A 19,934-nucleotide genomic window follows, 5' to 3' on the forward strand; every position below is an offset into this window, starting at 1 on the left:
AATCATCCTGCTCATCATAAACATGATTATTTTCACTGTAAAAAGCCCCCTACTGGGATATATTTGGGCTTTCCATTAAAGTTTACTTGTTTTATAGTAAGCACCTCTACACTTTTACTATGATGCAGCATAAGACACTTTTTAGAACAGTTCTGCAGTTTTATGTAGCTAAGCTTTTAAATATTTATATGTACCCTTATTTGCAAACCTAAGTGCAGTGCATTTATGTGAGTAATACACACTGACAGTGTTCCTAAAATAAGATTTTTTTAAAAAGAAGCTGTTGGCTTGAGGTTAATTGCAAACTGATGAGATGAAAAAATGGTGTCTCATGATTTCCCAGCAGATTTTGTAACAGTTATAGTGTCTTTAAATCCAAAGCTCCACTTCCCCTGTGATAAGCAAGATGGTATGTAGTTAAAAGGGAGGGGGAATCCCTACAGTGTTTCTAAAGGGTGTGCAAGGACAAATCACTATGCCTGCTAGAATTTTAACAGGAAGCTTTCTGGTGGATGCAGGAGCTGGTTCCTGTGGGCCAAGGATAAGTCAAGATGACTGTGCAAAACCCTCTCTCCCTTCTGAAATAGCTAGCTATAAAGCAGCCATTCAGCTGGTACCAGCACCAGTCTCTGGGCCAGTGTAAAAACTCCTTTGGGGGCAACTGCGGCCTAGTTGGCTAATTTGTTCTCCAGCTGAGATGGTGACCCTTAGTTTTCTCTTTCACCTATGTGCTGCAAGATTCCCCCCTTTTTCATAGATTCTTTTCTTACGTTGGTGAAAGGTTGTTTGCAACAGCTTATTGGCACACAAGGCTGTTGTCTGCAATTGGAAAAGTAATTTCGGCTTCCAGGGGACCACTGTAAAATATTTCAGTGATATGGTGACATAATGGCTAAGATTTCTCCAATCCTGGGGTCTCAAATTACATGCTAGGACTGTGTTGGCGAACCTATGGCACGCGTGCCGGACTTGGCACGCCGAGCCCTCTCTGTGGGCACGCACGGGTAAGTTGAGCAGCCGTCACGTGTGCCTTCCCTGGACTCCCCGCCGCCCAGCTTAGGGGCTTTGAACAAACATTAATTGTTCAAAAGCATGCCAAATGCAAACTTTTACCTTTCAATAAAAAGTTGTTTGTATCATTGAAAGCTCTGTTATTGTGTTTTTCTTTTAAGGCAAAAGATGTTAATGTATGTGTTATTTTTTCTAAACTAAAACCTCAGTATTCAGGTTAAATTGCCATGTTGGCACTTTGCGATAAATAAGTGGGTTTTGGGTTGCAGTTTGGGCACTCGGTCTCTAAAAGGTTCGCCATCACTGTGCTAGGAGCACATGAGGAATTGTGGAGGTTTGGAACAGTTTGTACATCTCATTCTGATCCACCCAAATCAGAAGGTTTCAGGAGCCTGTGCCGGCCAATTCTTTCCCTGCTCCCATTTTTCTTTTAACTGACTCTCAGATGATCTCTATTTTCTGTGTCTTCATGGGTATATTAAACTCTCAGATAATTTGGGCTTTCCCCTCTCCTTTTGATTAACTTAGAAAGTTTTGGATTGGAGTTCAGTAGCACCTTGAATACCAACATGATTTTTGGGCTATAAGCTTTTGAGAGTCAGGAGGTTTGACTGAAAAACTTGTGTGTGCGTGTAAAGTGCCTTCAAGTCGCATCTGACGTATGGCAACCCTTTTTGGGGTTTTCATGACAACAGACTAACAGAGGTGGTTTGCCAGTGCCTTCCTCTGCACAGCAACCCTGGTATTCCTTGGTGGTCTTCCATCCAAATACTAACCAGGGCTTACCCTGCTTAGCTTCTGAGATCTGACGAGATCAGGCTAGCCTGAGCCATCCAGGTCAGGGTGACTGAAAAGCTTACACCCTGAAAATCTTGTTGGTCTCTAAGGTGCTACTGTGTAAGAGCCAGTGTAGTGGTTAAGAACGGTGTACTACAATCTGGAGAACGGGATTCGATTCCCCATTCTTCCACATGAAGCCTGCTGGGTGACCTTGGGCAAGTCATAGTTCTCAGAACTCTCAGCCCACGCAGAGGCAGGCAATGGCAAACCACCTCCAAACATCTCTTGCCTTGAAAACCCCAAGGGGTCGTCATAAGTCAGCTATGACAAGGTGCTACTGAATCCCATGAATATAAAGGAGACAGTTCCTTGTCTATGGATGGCTTGGCTTGTGTACTTTCATGACTGATGCAGGGTGTTTCCTCCTTACTATTAGGTGCAATGATGGGCCATGGGAATGCCTACCTTGTTGGCCATAAGGGTTGATCCTTTGCACTGATGACTGCTTCTCTCTCAAGCCAAGAGATTTGTGATGTTCAGGTAAAACGTGTCAAAGTTAGTGATCACAGTCTAGCATCCCTCCTCCCCCAAAAAACCAGCCGCTTTCCAAACCAAATTGGTTTTCAAAAGCTGCTGGGGCAAAAAAAAGTTTTACTTTGTAAATGAGGTAGCTTTTAACAAAGGCCGCCCCCCATACAGTTGCCATTTCCCAGATAAACAAACCATCCCTGGAATTTAGCCCTGTATCTTTCTTAGCATACTGGTTAATTCAGATCTGACTTGGGGCCACAGATTACCTGCCTTGGCTTTCACCATCCATATTTGTGGTTGTCTTCTATATTTGAAACCAAGGTAGCACTTTACATTTGTGGCTAAGGATAAGGCTTGTAATTAGCCATTTGTCTGGTTGCCTGTGATGAGGCGCAATTGTCCTCTTCTGCTTTATCAAGCCAAGAGATGTGTGGTGTTCAGATAAAATGGGTCAATAAAGTTAGTGATCACAGGCAAGCATCCCCCCCAAAAAACAAGCTGCATTCCAAACCCAAGCATAGTTTTGGCTGCGCAGGTAACTCTGTCTCCCCCTCTGGCGTATACCTACTCATTTGGTGGTCCTTTGATGGCTACACATGCAGTTTTCGGCTGCACCTACAGGGAGCTGTGCATGCACAGCCAAGGAAATATCTCTACTGCTTGTCTTATATCCAAGATTCCCCAGGACTCAGTCAGGTACTGCAGAGATTGGCACCCGGAGAACAACTGCTGCCCACCTCAGCCCTGGGAGCCTTTAAGTCCAAGGTCGGGGGGCAAACATAACTGCGTGGGTTCAGCTCTCCCTGTAGGTGCCCTTGAATGTTCTGTGTGCTGCTTCTTTACGATGCAGGAGGAAATCTATATTCTTCTCTTTAGGGTAAAGGATGATGAATCAATTGTAATGTAGGCTTTACAGCCTCTAAGCATGCTTGGGTGAATGAATTACAGGCAAAATAAAAGAGGTGTTATTTCACTTGAATCCCAGGCGAGGTTAATGCCTTTTATACTGATAAGGCGAGTAATCATTGTTTAGTGTGTTTATTGCCTTGATCTCTGGAGTAGAGGCAAGGCCAGATTCAGTAAGGTAATGAGTACAACTGAATGAGCGTCTGTAGACTAGTGTGCCGGCCTCTGACAGCCAGAAATCAATTCTATGCTTAATCCCTCCCTTTCCCAACTTTGGGAAGAATCCCGGTTAACCTGCTTTTAAGGCTGATAGGCTGAAGGGAGCTGCAGTTCTAGCTCCACTGTTGCTGCATTGCTTTTTCAGGGCTGCCAGTTCCAGTCTCCGGGAACCAGCATAGGGGGTGGATGGCATAGCTCGGTAGTACGACCTCTGCTCAGCATGCAGAAGGTCCCAGGTTCAATCCCTGGCATCTCTAGTCAAAAGGGTAGCATGCAATGTGAAAAATTTCTGCCTGTGGGGAAACTCAGGAGAGTTAGTGCCAATCTGAGTACACAATACTGACCTTGATGGACCAAAGCGCTGATTTGACATAAGATGGCTTTCTGTGTTCATGTGTATTCACTTGCCGGTAGTGACCCTGCAGCCTTGGTATTAGATAGCCAACTGTAGTTCTGCATCGCTGCTCTCCCAAACTATGCCCACAGAACATCTTGCAGGTCGTTTCTAAAAAAAACAAACCCAACAACCCTGGCTCAACGTATCTGCCTATGTGGTGGGGCTGTAGAAGATCTTCACCATTACGTCTTGGCCTGCCCTTTATACATTGAACCCCGAAATAAGTTCTTGGCAAACATTCTGTCTGCATTACAATCATTATCTGATGCTGATAAGTTAATTCATTTGTTGTCAGATATGGATCCCTATATTTCCCAAAAAATGGCTCTTTGTGGCCTGGCTGCCAAGAAAATCAGAGAGAATCACATATAAATTGAGGAATGCTGGGCGGAATTGAACGGGCACATTTTAATGTATTTTTAAAATATTAGTTTGTACATTTTAAAATTGCTGTTATATTGTTTTAGATTGTAATGGCCTATGTTCTTATACAATAAACTTTTTCTACTTCTAGTGATGCCTTTGTATCACCCCAGCCCACATATCCCCAGGGAGATATAAACTACTGGACATTTTTGATATTTATTTACTCTCATCTAGAGATGTAACATTTTCAGAATCTCTGAAGACATGGCCAGGAGGGGAATCCCCCTCCTGCTTTTTTAAGAGAAGAAAAAAGGAAATTTAGGAACATTTGGAATATATTTCAATATTTATCAAACCTAAATTTATTTTACTGCATTAAAATAATAAACATGCATAGTGTATAACTCGATATGCTTAATAAGTTATATTTATGAAATTTAAAAGTATAAATGGCTTAATTTTCAGCAACCGAATTTGCAAATACACCTAGTACCAGAGAGAATTGCAGATTGCTGCTTCCTGTACTACTTTACCATGCTGTATCTTAGTTTCTTTCATCTGAGAAGAAACAGAGGAATTTTTTTTTTCAAATTTGAAAACACAATTTTTTTAGTAAACAAAGAAAATTATTGGCCAGAAAAAGCCTCATATGGTCATAATACTAGCAGCATGTTGGGTTATTGAGTTAGACTTCATAACATTGAACACTTCATTAAGTATACTGTCGCACACATTAGCTGCAGCCAGAATTAGACACATTTGAACAATGAAATTATCTATGGGAATATTTTTTCTGTGATACCCGTGTACATACAAATTATCTTGTATTCTAATAGCGGAGTCAGCCAAATCTGAAGATACTTAAATCTGGTGATTGGAGCTGTTAATGGGCAAGACATCTTTCTACAAATGTTAAAAATGGCCCACATTTGCAGAAAAATCTGAAATCTAAAAAAATTGGGTTTTTAAAAAAAACCCAAAATGATAAACAAAGTGCCTGTAGTTTAACAAATGGATTCCCCCAGTGGCTGTTGCTAGGCAACTACAGCATTCCAGCTGGAGGGGGCAGGGTCCTTTCCAGGGCTGTTTTGGCCTTTGAGGGAGGACTCATTGGGGCCAGGCCTAGCTAGAGGTGCCAACTCCAGGTTGGGAAATTCCTGAGGATTTTCGGGTGGAATCTGAGGAGGGGAGGGTCCTCAGCAAGATATAAAGCAGCCATTTTCTCCAGGGCGACATATCTCGGTTGTCTGGAGATCAGATGTGATTCTGGGTGATCTCCAGGTCCCACCTGGAGGTTGGCAACCCTAGGCCTGGCTGACTTGATACGACCCCACTCGCATGACTCAACTAATGGGCAGAGCTTATTTGCAAGGGTACAACATTCATGTGATTCCTGTTCATTTCCAGCAAGCTGTGCTACATAACCAGCCATGTGATTGCATGGAGGAGGCTTGTGTAGTATAGTGGTTAGAGTGCTGGACTAGGATCTGGGAGATCTGGGTTTGAATCCCAACGGAAGCTAGCTAGGCCAGTCAGATACTCTCTGCCTAACCCACCTCTCCAGGTTGTTGTGAGGAAAAAATGGAGACGAGGAAAACAATGTAAGCTTCTTTGGGACTACACTGGGAAGAAAGGTGGAGTTAAAAATGAAGTAAGTAAATGAATTGCGGATGGTGGAGGAGAATGCCAATAGGTTGGTAGTTGAAGGGAAAAAAGTGTGAAAGAGTCTGCATCTTTATAGGCAGTTCTGTTGCCTTACCCGATGCGTTTGACAAGGCATGGAATTGTTTTTGGTGTTTTCTTACGGGCTGCATTTCATAAAGATGTTGACCATCCCAGTATGGCCGAGGGAAGGGATGACGTTTGCCTCACACAGAGATGACACCTGCAGAGCCTTCTTGCAACAGGGTGGAAAGGCATCATTGCTTCAGGCACTTCCTTCCCCAGAGGAATCACTTGCACGTTTTCACCTGTTGCTTGTGTGACTGCATTGCTTTTGCTGCCATATTTAGGAGACTCTTTGGTAATGAAGCTGCCTGTATCAGGGTCTGCCTGATTCATGCATCTGGAATACAGAGTGGCACCTCTGGAAAGAAATGTCACCTGTCTTAAATGTGAGTTATGCCAGAAGTATTAATCTCCATCTAAGATTTCTAGGAGGTGTTCCTGGTGGTGGTCTACTGCATCTGTCCATGGCTGTTTAGTTTATGTGTAGTGCTGCCTTTCTGACCAGTGAGGGCACTCATGCAGCCAGCATGGTGTAGTGGTTAGAATGTCAGGCTAGGATCTGGGGAACGCAGGTTTGAATCCCCGTTCTGCCATGGAAGCTTGTTGGGTGACCTGGGGCCAGTCACTCATGCTCAGCCAAACTTCCAGGCTGGTTGTGAGACTGAGAAGGAAGAAAATGATGGTGTAAGCGGCTTTGGCTCCGTATTGGGTGGAAAAGCTGGTTTATCTAAATAGAACTTCCTCAAAACTCAGACCTTGTATCTAGAGTAAATGGAGAAAGCCCATGTGTTCCTTTGCTGTGCTTTCAGTAGTGGTCCTCTCTTGTGTTGCCTGGTCTTGGTCTTGCCTCACACTGTGCTGTGGTATTGCCATTCTGAAGTTATGGCTCGGTGAAAATGGGAAGATAGCAAAAATGGTGCTCAGTTCCACTGTTACGGGACTTCCAGCTGTCTGCTTCTGCAGTTGCCGGAGACCACTGAAACTCTCACTTATAGTTGGCATTAATAGCAGGTTAGGGTTTACGTGTTGGGGAGGGATCCATCCTGCTGTGTATTGTGGGCAGCGGAGTACAAGAATATTGACTGGTGCTTTTGGATTACTGTTCAGCCTCATTGTTGCAGAATTAACCCGGCTTGCTTGCTTGTGAACAATTGGCCAGTTTGTATATGTCTCTCAAGAGGAGAAAGCCGCAATTTTGGGTGTGCTGGTCTCTTATGTTCGCACTATGCAAACCTTGATTTTTAATTTAACACATCTTCCTTTTCTATATATCTTTTTCTTCCTCACCCCCTCAAGTCAATTGATGGTGTAGTAGGACTACCAGACCAGCAGTACATTTCGACTTCATGACTGAAAGCAGGGAATTGACCTGGTTTGTCTAAGGATAGGACATAGCATCTCCCAGTACCTGTGGAAAAGGAAGGCCTTATACATGCTTTGTATCTTTCCCTTTGCTGTTGAACAGGGGTTGTGTTTTTCAGCTGAACTTCCTACAGACCCAGTTCTGCAATGTATAGGTTAGGTTTTGGGGGTTTTTTTGAGTGAAGGCAGTAATTTTTTTCTTCACACTTTCAATAGCATTTGAATACATGGCCTTTGATACAGCTCTGGTTTAGATTTACCACTTTGCTGATAATTAGGCTGTGGAGCTGGCAATCTGTAGCATAATCTCATGTTAGGTGTGATATGGCCTAGAGAGGCTGCTACATCATTAAACCCCACCTATTTTCATGTTTGCCAAAATACCCTTTAAGAGAAGAAGAAGAGTTGGTTTTTATATGCCGACTTTATCACTTAAGGAAGACTCAAACTGGCTTACAATCACCTTCCCTTTCCCTTCCCACAATAGACACCCTGTGAGGCAGGTGGGGCTGAGAGAGCTCTAAGAGAACTGTGACTAGCCCCAGGTCACCCAACTGGCTTCATGTGTAGGAGTGGGGAAGCCAATCCAGTTCGCCAGATTAGCGTCCGCCACTCATGTGGAAGAGTGGGGAATCAAACCCGGTTCCCCAGATTAGAGTCCACCACTCCAAACCACTGCTCTTAACTACTATACCACGCTGGCTCTCATTAGGAGAGAAGCACAGAAGTAGCTTCACAAAAGTAGTTCCTAAAATTTGCCATGTCTGTGGAACTGAGGTCTCCTTCAGGTTAAGAGATGGATTCCATTTCTCTCTTCCAAGTGCAGATCCAGTGTACATAGCAGAAAGAATCCATAGTCAGCTTCAGTGGAAATGTACCTGGGAGCTCCTTAAACAGCAACTTACTGGCCTTCATGGCAATATCTTTTTCTTTATTTCCTTCCATGAGTTCTGTTCAGTGCATCAGTATTAAGCTGGGCTTCTAGGAATGGTATTGTCCCGTACAGCAGTACTTAATATTAATCCTCTGGGCTAGTGTGAAGAAAGATAAGAAGTCTGAATTTCATAAAGACACTCAAAAATAAATATGTAGCATTGCAAGTTAATTTGAATTTCTTGGTCATTTGCTTACGAATGATGGCCGTTTCTGTTTTCTGTGGTGACGTTACTTTTGATAGCGTCTGCATGGCAGAGATCAGTAATACCATATGGTTGGTAAAGGCTGAAAATTAGAGCTTGGCTAGTGTGGGGTGCAAGAAGAGCCTATTCACCAGAAGGAATTCTGGATCTCTACACCAAGGAGAATCACCCGAAGCTTACTTATGGTGGGAAGATGTGGTTTGGTTTTTGGGCATGATTTTGAAAGGCTTGTTCATGTTTATGGCAATGTTTTAGGCTGGGTTCTGGTCAAGGCAGAAAAGGATTCATAAAAGGCAGCTTGTCCACCATGCACAGTCTTCCCTTCTTACACACAGCTCTGATTGAGTGGTATTCTAGGGTACATTCATTTCAGGTGGGAACAATGTTGAGGGTCATCAGGCCTGACCAGGAATTGGAAGAGTTGGAAAGTATGGAATAACCAGTGGCCGGATCCAGTTTTCCAGGCCATGTTTTAAGGACTGTTGATCCAGTTATGATATGAAATAAGTTCTCATGTGGGGAGATCTGGAACCTGGCCATCTCTTAAAACAGCTTTGCTTCACCAAACTGAACTACTTGACGCTCTCCTAGAGTCCTGTTCAAGTCATTTTTCCTGGTACTGTGTGATTGGCAAATTAAAAATTGTATAGATGGTAGTGGCATTAATTTGAGTGAGTAGAAGTCACTGAGGTGAGCTCTGCTGATAAGAGATGGCTACTGGTAAATGCTGCACGGTTTAGTCCATCAGTTCATCTCATTTGTCAAAAGTGCCTGCAGTTAACCAGAGATCCTTTATTTCCTCAAAGGAGCTGGCTTAGAGATTAAGTTTGCAAAATAACGCTGTTCAGACCCGTTTTCTCTTGCCTTTCCTCTCTGCTGTAGCAACTTGTTGGGATCTGAACTGTTTTCTTAAGCCATGTTAAGTTCAGGGTGGGGACGGCTGGTGTACTTCCCAGTTGGGCTGTATTGGGTTCTGCTCAGCCCCAGCCTTGCAAAGAAACCCATGAATGGGACTTGGACACCTGCCCACACTCCTCCCTACATTGGAAGTAGCCTTGTGAATAACCTCTGTGTTGGTACCTTGAGGGATCGCTTGAGAGTCTGCTCTTGGGCTGGTGGCCCAGTTGGTTCACATGGGAGAAGCATAGGACTCTCCTGGATACTCCCCATTTGGCCAATCCCCCCCATCTCCTACTTTAAGATCATGGTACTGTGGGGAAAGCCAGAAAAGCAATAATCTCTTGAGGTGAGTCCAAAGATGTAATTCTGCTGGTGTACCTGCGTTGTTGTTGTTCCGGCAGAGTGGAAGGAGTGATTTTTTTGCCAGTGTCCCCCTCCCAAGCCCCTTGTGGAGATCCCCTGCCCCCCTCCCGAGCAGAACTTCAGGGTCTCCATGGCTTGCAACCGTAAGGGGGATAGGGATGCTGTGTCTCATGAGTTTTTGCTTCACTTGTGGTAATTTTGACCCAATTCTTGAGTGTTCAGCGATGTCAGATCCATCCCTCAAGAATCACAGGCAGGAAATTGTCCAGACTTGGCAAAGAATTGGCGTGGAGTCCACACACAACAATACCTGCCAAAGCGACTGTTCTAGTGTGTGTGACCTGACTGTTAAGCATACTTTGCTTGAGTTTCCGCATCTTTAAAAAGCTTGCCGGACTTCTCAGTTAGCCTGGCCACCTGATTTGCAAAATACAAAAGAAGTCTAGTGGCACCTTAAAGATTAACAAAATTAATTCCCACGTGAGCATTCCAAAGTCACAGCTCAGTTCTTCAGATGCAAAACTGATTTGCGGCACGCAGATGGGGGATTTGCCGAATGGGGAGTATCCAGGACAGTCCTATGCTCCTCCCATGTGAACCAACTGGGCCAGTAGCCCAAGAGCAGAATCTTGGTGCCTTTAAAAACAAATTACCCTGGTTCTTTCCTGAAGACATCAGGAATTAAGGCACTGATTGCTATCAGATGAAAGGTTTTATGCATAAACTGGATGGAAACCTAGGTGACTGCTTTGAACATACTCTTGACTTCCGGCATAAGGTGGCCTTGATTCTTCTCCTCCATACCTCCATCCAGATCTTTTCCTCCCAGAAAAGGCTGCAAAGAAGCATTCTGTGAGCAGAACATGAAACATTGGCTCCGATTCTGATTGCAAGTTATTAATGTAGAGCTAGCTGTGTCTTGCCAAACTCCAATAGAATGCCGCCTTCCCTTTCCTGAGAGTTTGTCTCAGTTTTTGTATCTTGTTTTGTTTTAATTTGCAGGTGCGTAAGCGGCAACGAAGGCCTAGCGGTGTGTTGGAGATGATGTGGAGAGACACCTTGTGAGTAACTAGAGATTGTGTGTTACACAACAGCCACTGAGTAGGAATAGAAATGAAGAGTAACTGCTTATCCTTGCTCCTGGGTACATGATTGATGGTGCAAAGGCCAACGGCGTGATAAGCTTTGATTTGGTGCAGGAAAGTAGTGGATCTGATGGGTGGCCGACACAATCCCTTTTGAGATTGAGGTGGAGTAGAATGTTAGATGGTAAAAGGCTAAAATGCTTCAGGCTTACTTGTGAGGACTGCTTCACTTATTATACGTTCGGGTCCATGGCAGAAACTCTGTGGTGGAGGCAGGGCCGGTGCTAGGCTTTTTTGCGCCCTAGGCGAGGCTAACTACTTCGCCCCCCCCATTGCAAACCAATTTTCAGAAACAAATGTCTTCTAGAAAAAATAAAAACACAAAACTTGAAACTGCTAAAAAAATTTTTTTTTTAATTGCCCCTCAGGTCAGTTCTGGCCCCTTTGAGGTATGTGCCCTAGCTGACCGCTTAGTTCGCCTAATGGTAGCACCGGCCCTGGGTGGAGGATACTATCTGAGGCCCTCTACGTTTGCATGCATCGGCTTTAGGGAGTAAGGAGGGCAGATTGCTTAACAAAAACAGAAGCTTCAGAAATACGTAATGAGCGGGAGCCCATGGTTAACTTTGCTATGTGGGTTTTCAGGGGAAATATGCCTTAAATAGAGCGTGATCTGATTTAGCATGTTTGTTTCGACTTGTATTTGGTAAACAAATTTTTTTAAGTAACCTCATGTCTCAATAGCAACAAATACTTGAACACAAATACTTGATTAGAGACCAAAGCAAATCAGTTATTTTTACTGGAAAACACTTGTAAAAATGTGCAGACAATATTAGCATGCATTTCCCTTACATTGTTCAAATTTAAGGGGAAAGCGACAACAAATGCACTGAAAACCATTGATAACACTAACAGTGCAGTCCTGTGCAGAGTTATTCCAGTCAAGCCCACTGACTTAAGTGAACACATGAACACTTGAAGCTGCCTTATACTGAATCAGACCCTCGGTCCATCAAAGTCAGTATTGTCTACTCAGACCGGCAGCGGCTCTCCAGGGTCTCAGGCTGAGGTCTTACACATCACCTACTTGCCTAGTCCCTTTAACTGGAGATGCCGGGGATTGAACCTGGTACCTTCTGCATTCCAAGCCACTGAGCCACTAGAGTAACTCTTTGTAGAATTGCACTGTAATTTTCACACATCCGAAGAATTATATTGTCATGAGCACAGTTATCCACTTACCCATTTTTGCAGATTTTAATGTCTTTTCCCCCGTGTGAGAAGACACCTACAAATAAGAGCTACGGTCTATGCGGTCCAGCATACTGCTTTACACAGTGGCCAGCTAATTGCCTTGGAGGGCAAACTGGTCATAGAGGCCAAGGCCTTCCCTGATGCTGCTTCTGAGCACTAGTGTACGGAGGTTTGCTTTAGTCACCATGGCTAGTAACCATTGATGGACCTGTCTGCCATGAATCGAATTCCCTCTTGAAGCTATCTGTGCATGTGTCCATCACTACTTCCACTGGCAGTAAAGAAGGATTTCCTTTTATCTGTCATGTACCCGTTGGCCATCGACTTCAGAGGGCATCCTTGAGTTCTAGTATAGGAGACGGAGAAAAGGCTCTCTATTTACCCATGCATGATGTTATAAGCCTGTACCATGACTCCCCCTCATTAGTCATCTCCTTTCTAAACTGAAAAGTGCCAGAGCCTTTCCTCAAAGATGCTCCAATCCCTTAATAAAGTACTGTAAATTTTTCCTATTCTATACCATACTGGTTTTAAAGAGCAAGCCTAAACATGCTTATTCAGAAGTCACAATGTTATTCAATGGCTCTTACACTCTAGAAATAGTACAATCCTAAACCCATCTAAACTTGTTCAAGTCAATGGGCTTGGAAGGGAGTAACTCTGCCTAGGAATTACACTGTAGATGTCTGAACTGTTAACACATGAAAAGCAGCAGAGCAAGGAGTTTTGTCAGCTGGGTCAATTTTCATAGCCTCTCTGCCATCTACCGCTTATTGAAGCAGATCAAATGCTTGGTTTGCATTTTCCATCATGGAGCTAGCACGCACGGTAAGGTCTGTGGCTGAGACCAACTTAAAAGCCATGTTCTTTAGGGGTCAGATGCCTGTGTACTTAGACAATGAAATAATCCCATTTTAGCTCTCCGCTGGAGGAGCGTGTTGTACCAGACCGAATGCAAATTGCCACGTAGCAGCTGGGTTTGTCAAGAGCAATTTTGAGCTTAGGGGGTTTGAAGTGGGCGGCGGGGGGGGGGGGGGGAGAGAAGTATCTTCTTTCTCTATACTTGTTAAAAGCTTCCAGGTATTTGTTTTTCCTTGAAGCATAAAGGCCCTTTACACTGGCAACTTCTGGAGTTGCCGTAAATTGTAGATTTTTGATTGGAGCATGCAACAAATCCTTTTTTGTTCGTTTTGTTTGTGAGGACTTGGCAGGAGAGTCAAAAGAGGGACCTGCCAGGAGAGGTCTGATGTCCTGCTTCGACATTCTGTCCTGGTTATGATACTTGGCATCTCTCTTCTTTTAATGAGGGGGCCATGAAGACCTTCAGCAAATCTCAGTTGTGTTTTTTGCTCTGTAATTTTTTTTGGGGGGTGTTCTGAAACCATACTTATGCAATTACTGCTCTACATAATTTAGATTGTTTTATCCTAAAAGAAAGCAAAGGTTTTCGTGTGTCATTTTTTGACGAATTTTACATCAGGACTTTGGTAAAGTGTTTTGTGTGAGTCGAGTAGAAACATGTTTGCAAAAATCTGTGTTTTTATAAGTAGCAAAAGCCTCTGTATAGCAATTGCATTTGTCTATACATATAAAAAACAACGAAATATCACTTTTTGCAAAATAGGAAAGCATATGAAATTGCTGCAAAGCTAAATGGGCATAAGTACATAAGAGCTCTGCTGGATCAGACCAGTAGTCCATCTAGTCCAGAATCCTGCTCACACAGGGGTGAACCAGTTACTGCAGAGGACCAACAGCAGGGCATAGAGGCCAAGGCCTCTCCCTGGCGTTGCCTCCTGTTGCATACACTTTTGGGAAGCATCAGCTCCATCATAAATAGTCTCAACGTAGAATGCAACAATCTTTGTACTTTGCTTACCATCTTTCTCTCTTGTCACAGCTGTCTCATAAGTCTAAGTTGGTCGCGTACGGCTTGTGGTAAAACTGCGCGGGCAGGTTTGGCATGGGCAGCTTCTGACCTCTGAGCACTACTGAACTCGCAGGACAGACACGGCAGGCTTGGGGTGGTGGTGATAATGGTGGTGAGAGAACTTGCTTCCGAGTGTGCATATTAACGTCTCGCCAGCATTTACAGGCAGAATGAAGACAGCCATCAGATGTCAGAAATGAATATGATTTTTGTCGAGGGAGTGGGTAGGAGAGTTGTCCGGGCCCTGTTATACTTTTCTGTTCTGTGAGGGCTCCTTTTCCACCTCCTATGCTTGCAGCAGTTTAATCTATTGGGTTGCATATCATTTAGGCGCTTGGTGCCACTCTCCCCTCCCCAGCACGGAGATTGTGTTCTCCTTTGCATATATGAATCAAAGAGGCACGTTAAATCCTGGGTGAGTTCCCTGTGATTGAAGGAGGAGAAACAAAAGCTTTCCACTTGCTAAGATCTGCGTTTTTTGATACGCCTCTTGTTGGAATCTGAACACTGCTAGCTCGAAGAGTGTCTTTACGGTATTTTCTGAAGACTCTTTAAGCGGGTGGTAGCTTTTTATGACCGGCTTCTTTTGTAAGCTTGTTTGCTGGGGGGGGCGGGTGCAAAATGTAGAAAAAAGCATAACCTCTTCCTTCAGTTTTGAGCTTCAGCTCCATTTGCAAGAGAGATGTTTACTCACAGAAACAGGAAAAATGGCTTCAGATAAGCACAGGGTTACTCAGTCCTGCCCAGGACAGAATCTAGCTTCAGTGCTCCCAGAGCCTCATTTGTAGCAAGCCAGCGAACAGGTATGCTACTTGTGGCAATCAGGTAATAGTAAGGAACACATACACCATTTTAGCAGGAGGGTGGAAGGGCCCTGTACACAAAGCTCTTTTTAATAAAGAAGCCAGTGATATCTCCAGGGTCGCCACAGGTCTGGTTTGGCAGTCGAAAGGAAACCTGATCAAAGCTCCTTAAGCTGCTTTATCAGGCGGATTTTAGGAGAGGAAAGTGCAGCCCAGGGAGCTGTCTCTGTTGTGAAGGATGACATTTTCTGATCCCGAGTCTTGACTCTTTGCCTGACATCCTTATTCTGCTAAGCCCTTCTTTCTTCTTTCTTTCTTTTTTTAAAAGGGTGGGATTTTTGTTCCTGGAACGGTTTTAGCATGTCAGGCCCTTCCGAGGCAGAGGGAGCGTTTGCTGTGGTTGCCGATCTTTGCATCTAGGCCCGTTTGAGAGCTGAAGGATATTTGAAATGCACACTTAACAAACAAGCAAAAAAAGGAGTGGTCTGGCAGCGCTGTGCGGGGACTTGACCCTGCTGTGCTCTGTTGAAGAACGAGTCCATTGTCTGGTACTTCCTTGCCTAGAAACAAAAGCTTCAATTTCCCAACTTAACAATGGACGGTGTTCCTGTGTAGCTGGCAGTGTGATTTCATCGATAATCTTCTCGCCCGGCCACCCCCACGAGCCTCACTCACATGGTATGTTAGGATGGCATGGTACGTTAGGGTACCACGTTTCCTTTCTGAGAATCAGAACATTAAAGTCTTATGTCCTTTGGTCAACAGGGGAGTTACTAACATTGACGGCATGGATCATTCTGTGCTCAGAAGGGAGGTGTCAGCTGTGCTCCATGACAGGTATGTGTGTTTGGGGGTATTTTTTCCACTGCAAAACCATTGACCTTAAAAAAGGTAACACTGTTGTCTGGTTGCCAATGCTTGCTTGCTTCCATTCTTCCTTTTGGGGAAAATGTATTCCAAGAGCTTTATATCATTCTTGTTTAAAAGCGTACAAGCTGTGGCTTCAGACACTCGCCAGCTTGTTAGGGCACTTGACCTTGCTCCCGCAAGTTATGAGATCAGTGGGGTGTGGTCTAAGCAGGCCTCTGTACAGTTGTCAATGGGGACTCGGTTTGGGCAAGTCTGAGGCAGGTGGGCATTGATTTCTAGGCTGCAGCATCCTGTAGAAATTGGCTTTCCTAAAGTTTACCTTTTCAGTAGGCTGTGGATGATCTCCAGTTGCTTGGCAACCTCTGGTGGCTGGAGATGCTCAGTCCAGAGGTGCACAAGTCTTTGGGATCTGTGCTGTGCACTGCAAACATCATTTAACCGACTTGTTGGCATTTTCAGCATGTAGCCTGTTGTGATGTTCTTGCCAAATCAGATGTGTTATGCACAATGTTTGTTAAAGCCAGATTGGGCTTAAACAGGATGTGAAACTTGAAAAGCTGAAGAAAGAAAGGGTTTGGAGTCAGAATCGAGGCCCATGGTCGTAATTTATGAGTCAGGAGGGGCCAAAAGTTACATTCCCATCACTTGAGCCTCTTTCTGCTGCCTAATGTTAGCAAAGTACTTAATATCAGTAATTTTGGTAGTTGTGGGGAATGATGCCAACCCCCCACCCCCATTCAGTTGAATATTGATCTTGCTTTGAAGATTAGAGTTCTTAATTTGTCAGTCACTCCAAGTCAGAGTGTCCCTTTAGTTCTGCTGTTCATATAAAATCGTTAAAACCTTCCAAAGAGCCTCATATGTTTCAATGGTGGCCGTTGAAGATGCACATCTTGCTTTGCTTTCCTCTCGCTCAATGCTCAGCTCCCTTTGGATTCTTGCGGTTTTGAATTTTGACTTCTGGTCCTCTTATCAGAAAGCTGCTTCTAGCTACAGAATTCATTGTAAAAATGCCTTTGCAGCCCAGTGTCAGTGCGGTGCGGGCATCTGTATCTCCAGCCATTTTTCTTCTTCTCCAGTGCTGCCTTGACCTAAAATACGGTATTAACTAGCTGAAGGATTCCTGCTGATTTGAATATATTGCTCACTTGCATGCTTTGCTCTGTAAAAATGCAGTTCACACATTATTTGCATGAATACATGCTAGATCACAGTTGGCAGGCTTGTGGCACTGTTTCATTGCTGCAGGTGCCGTTTCAATTCCAGCCAAGGGTGTGGCTTGCAAAACTTTCATTTAGTTTGAGAAGGTCGGTAGTTAGCAGACTTCTACATGTAATAGGCATTTTTTTGGGTTAATGTTCTTAAATGTGCATTTGGGGGGGGGAGTTGAAGTTCATGCTGTGTGAGAATTTTACATTTGCCTGTCCAAAGCTGTTCTAGCAGCAAATACCTTGTTAGCTTGTCAGCCTGTTTGTTTGCATTGTAAATCAACTAGCTCATCTGTGGTGGTGACTTATCAAGTGACATGGCAAGATGTGTGAAAGTAAATGAGTATTTATAGTGTGAGAAAGTTCCTGCAGGCTTTGCTTGGTGGCTCTCTGATAGTTTTAATCCAGGGTTGTGGGTTTTTTGTCATTGTTGTTGGTTTGTGGGGGTGTGTGTAGGTACAAACCTGAGAAAATACTGTAAGGTAGTCCATCTTTGGCTGACTAGCAAAAGGGTGTGCAACCTTGGATAAACTCAGTCTGTAGTTGCTTTATAGCCTATGTAACAGTGTTTGGCATGCAAGTTACCCTTTCTTCAACGTCCAACATTTCAGTGAAAAAGCAGGCTCATTCAGGGGCTTTTCAGATGTGTCTCCTGAAATGATCTGACTCTTCACCCAAGTATCTGTTTCAGAATTTTCCCTATTTCTTTGTGAATGTTGGGTGTACACTCTGAATGCTCAGGGGTAAAGCTCAAACGACCCTGACACATAGTCTGGTCAAACGAGTTCTCTGGTTTCCAAGCTGAAGAAGTGGGCAATAAAGCAATTGGTATGGTAAAGATGACAAAGGAGAGAGAGGACAGGGGGTTGGGCAGCTGAGCAATAATGCCCAAATGATGTTAAGCTTCTCCCCCACCACCACCTTAGCTTATATTGATAAGGGGATTAGTGCATTGATGAAGGGGGCTCTTTAAGAGGGATACAGCTATTCTTGGGAGAGACTGGGGGGACCATTAGTGAACACACAGACATGTACTCAGAGTATGCTCTGTGAGTATGGGAAAGACAGGCACCAGTCTTTCACCTGGAACCTGGGAGCGGCACATACTTATAATGGATTATGACAGTGCTTTCTGAACAATTGGACAGTGTTAGTTTTGACACATCACTAAGTTAACCTTGGACTGTTTTATGGCCTTTCTATGGATGGTAGCAGGGGGAGGGGGCTGTCTTAGTTCCTGGTAGTAGCTTTTACACGGTATAGAACATTGAATTTCAGTGTAGGTGGGAGCTGGTAGATGTCTCTGTTGCTGGAGGGGAGATAATTGGTTTTGCGTCGATGAGACTTGTTGGGAAGAAAATGACGTGGTGTGCATCTCAATTTTCTCCTGGGTATCTGGCCCTTCACCAACCCCTCACTGGAGGCTGGGGATGAGTGGTGGCAGCTAATCATCCTCTGTGAGTCTTTTCTCTCATGCAGATTCCTGGTACAAACTATTGCTGGCATTGATTGAATGCTCCTTGTGCTGGCTTCCAGAGGTAGATTGGGCATTCAACTTGTTTACTGGCTGCCTAGTTCCCTGGTGGGCACCCTGTCTGAGCTGGCGGGGGTGGTCTCTCTAGCTTGGCGCTAGAGACACGTAGGCTCACAGTTCTGGGGCACATCAGCATTCATGCCTGGGGCCTCTGTCAGGTTGTAACAGCCCCTATACATGAAATAGGTCACACCTTAGACAATGGCTCAGAGCCTTTGGGGGAAGCTCTGGTTCTGTCATGGTGTGACCATTGTTTACTCAAGGCAAGAGCAAATGTACCACTGATGCTCTGCAGAGGAGAGGGCCCCTTAAAATGATTTGCCTGTGGAGATTCATGGATCCTACTGGGTTCCAGAATGCTCTTGAGGGATTTCAGGATTCCATGTGAATGCTCTGTTGATGATAACAGTGGGAGCTTGGAAACATGAAGCTGTCAACAAGGTTGCCCCTTGACAACCTCTCCCACCCTCAGGGCAAAACCTGGTTCCTTGGATTATCAGTGGTGACCTGAAGAGGGCAGTGAGACATCTATAGTGATGTTGGTGGAAAATTCAGTGTGACTACAACAGAGTGTGCCCCAGATCTGATTGGAAGACCTATGAGACAGCAGCGATAGTGGCAATAAAATTTTATTTCTCTTCTGTCATGGCATCAGGTACTTTGCAACCAGCTCAAATGGTTAAGGTATTTCAACACTTGCTGACCCCTACATCTTGAACCTTTAATTTCTCAGGATCTTACATGGGTAAGATCAATAGCTGCCCTTAGACTTTCATTTTCTGTTGCGGCCCCCACCTTGTAGAATGGCCTGCCTGAGGAGGTAAGGAGATCTCCCACGTTTCTGGCATTATGCAAACAATGTAAACAGTGTAAAACTGAGTTGTTCAGGAGGGCATTTTTATAAAGGCAATAGTATAAGGGAATGGTTCAGGAAGCCACTTTTTATAAAGAGAACAGGATTGTAGTCTATGCCACTATGTATGCTATGTGTTATCTATTGTATGTTTTATCCTACTTTTACAGCGTTGCTTTCTACTTTTGTTGTTCCATTTTCCATATAGCATGTCTGATACTACTTTGCACTTTTTCTAATTTTTGTAGTCCTATTGCATTGCTTATTAGATCTTATGCTATTTGATTATATTGTTTGACACCATGTAGTTTGCTTTGTGTGTCAGTGAGAAAGTAAAACAAATAGATAAAATGTGTCAGAAAGACTTGAGGATATATGTGTTGGAGAGAATGGAGGAAAAGGTAAATCTGGGATGCCCCGAGCCTAGACATCAAACCTGAAACTGTTAGAATATTCTCCTTGTCGCTAATATCTCAGATATGAGTTTTAAATCAAGGTAGTGGATTTCATTTACACCTAATTGATTTCTCCTTCTGCTCAGATGTTGTAGTCTTTTGCTGTTTGACTGTATGTATTTACTCATGTATCCATTGTTTGCATATATTCTTTGAGATAAACAATGCTTGTTTTGAAACTGGAGTACATCAGTCTTTACAGCCACGAAAAAGCTCATGCTTATCAGAGTATAAGAG

The 19,934-nt window shown here is 44.0% G+C and overlaps 1 protein-coding gene across 2 annotated transcripts in view; it reads left to right on the top strand.

Moving 5' to 3' along the window:
- Positions 1 to 10,706: 10,706 nt before the first annotated feature.
- KLHL13 (kelch like family member 13) overlaps positions 10,707 to 19,934 on the top strand; it is a 63,915-nt gene continuing 54,687 nt past the window's right edge. Inside the window, exons 1-2 of one of the 2 annotated variants that reach the window (XM_056859476.1) lie at positions 10,707 to 10,763; positions 15,543 to 15,614. In XM_056859476.1, coding sequence (XP_056715454.1) covers positions 10,744 to 10,763; positions 15,543 to 15,614 — 92 coding nt within the window. In that variant the 5' untranslated portion in view covers positions 10,707 to 10,743. The remainder of the gene's footprint in view (positions 10,764 to 15,542; positions 15,615 to 19,934) is intronic. The other variant, XM_056859479.1, reaches the window with a different exon arrangement.

This window comes from Euleptes europaea, chromosome 13 (assembly GCF_029931775.1).
Source record: "Euleptes europaea isolate rEulEur1 chromosome 13, rEulEur1.hap1, whole genome shotgun sequence".
Classification (NCBI taxonomy): Eukaryota; Metazoa; Chordata; class Lepidosauria; order Squamata; family Sphaerodactylidae; genus Euleptes; species Euleptes europaea.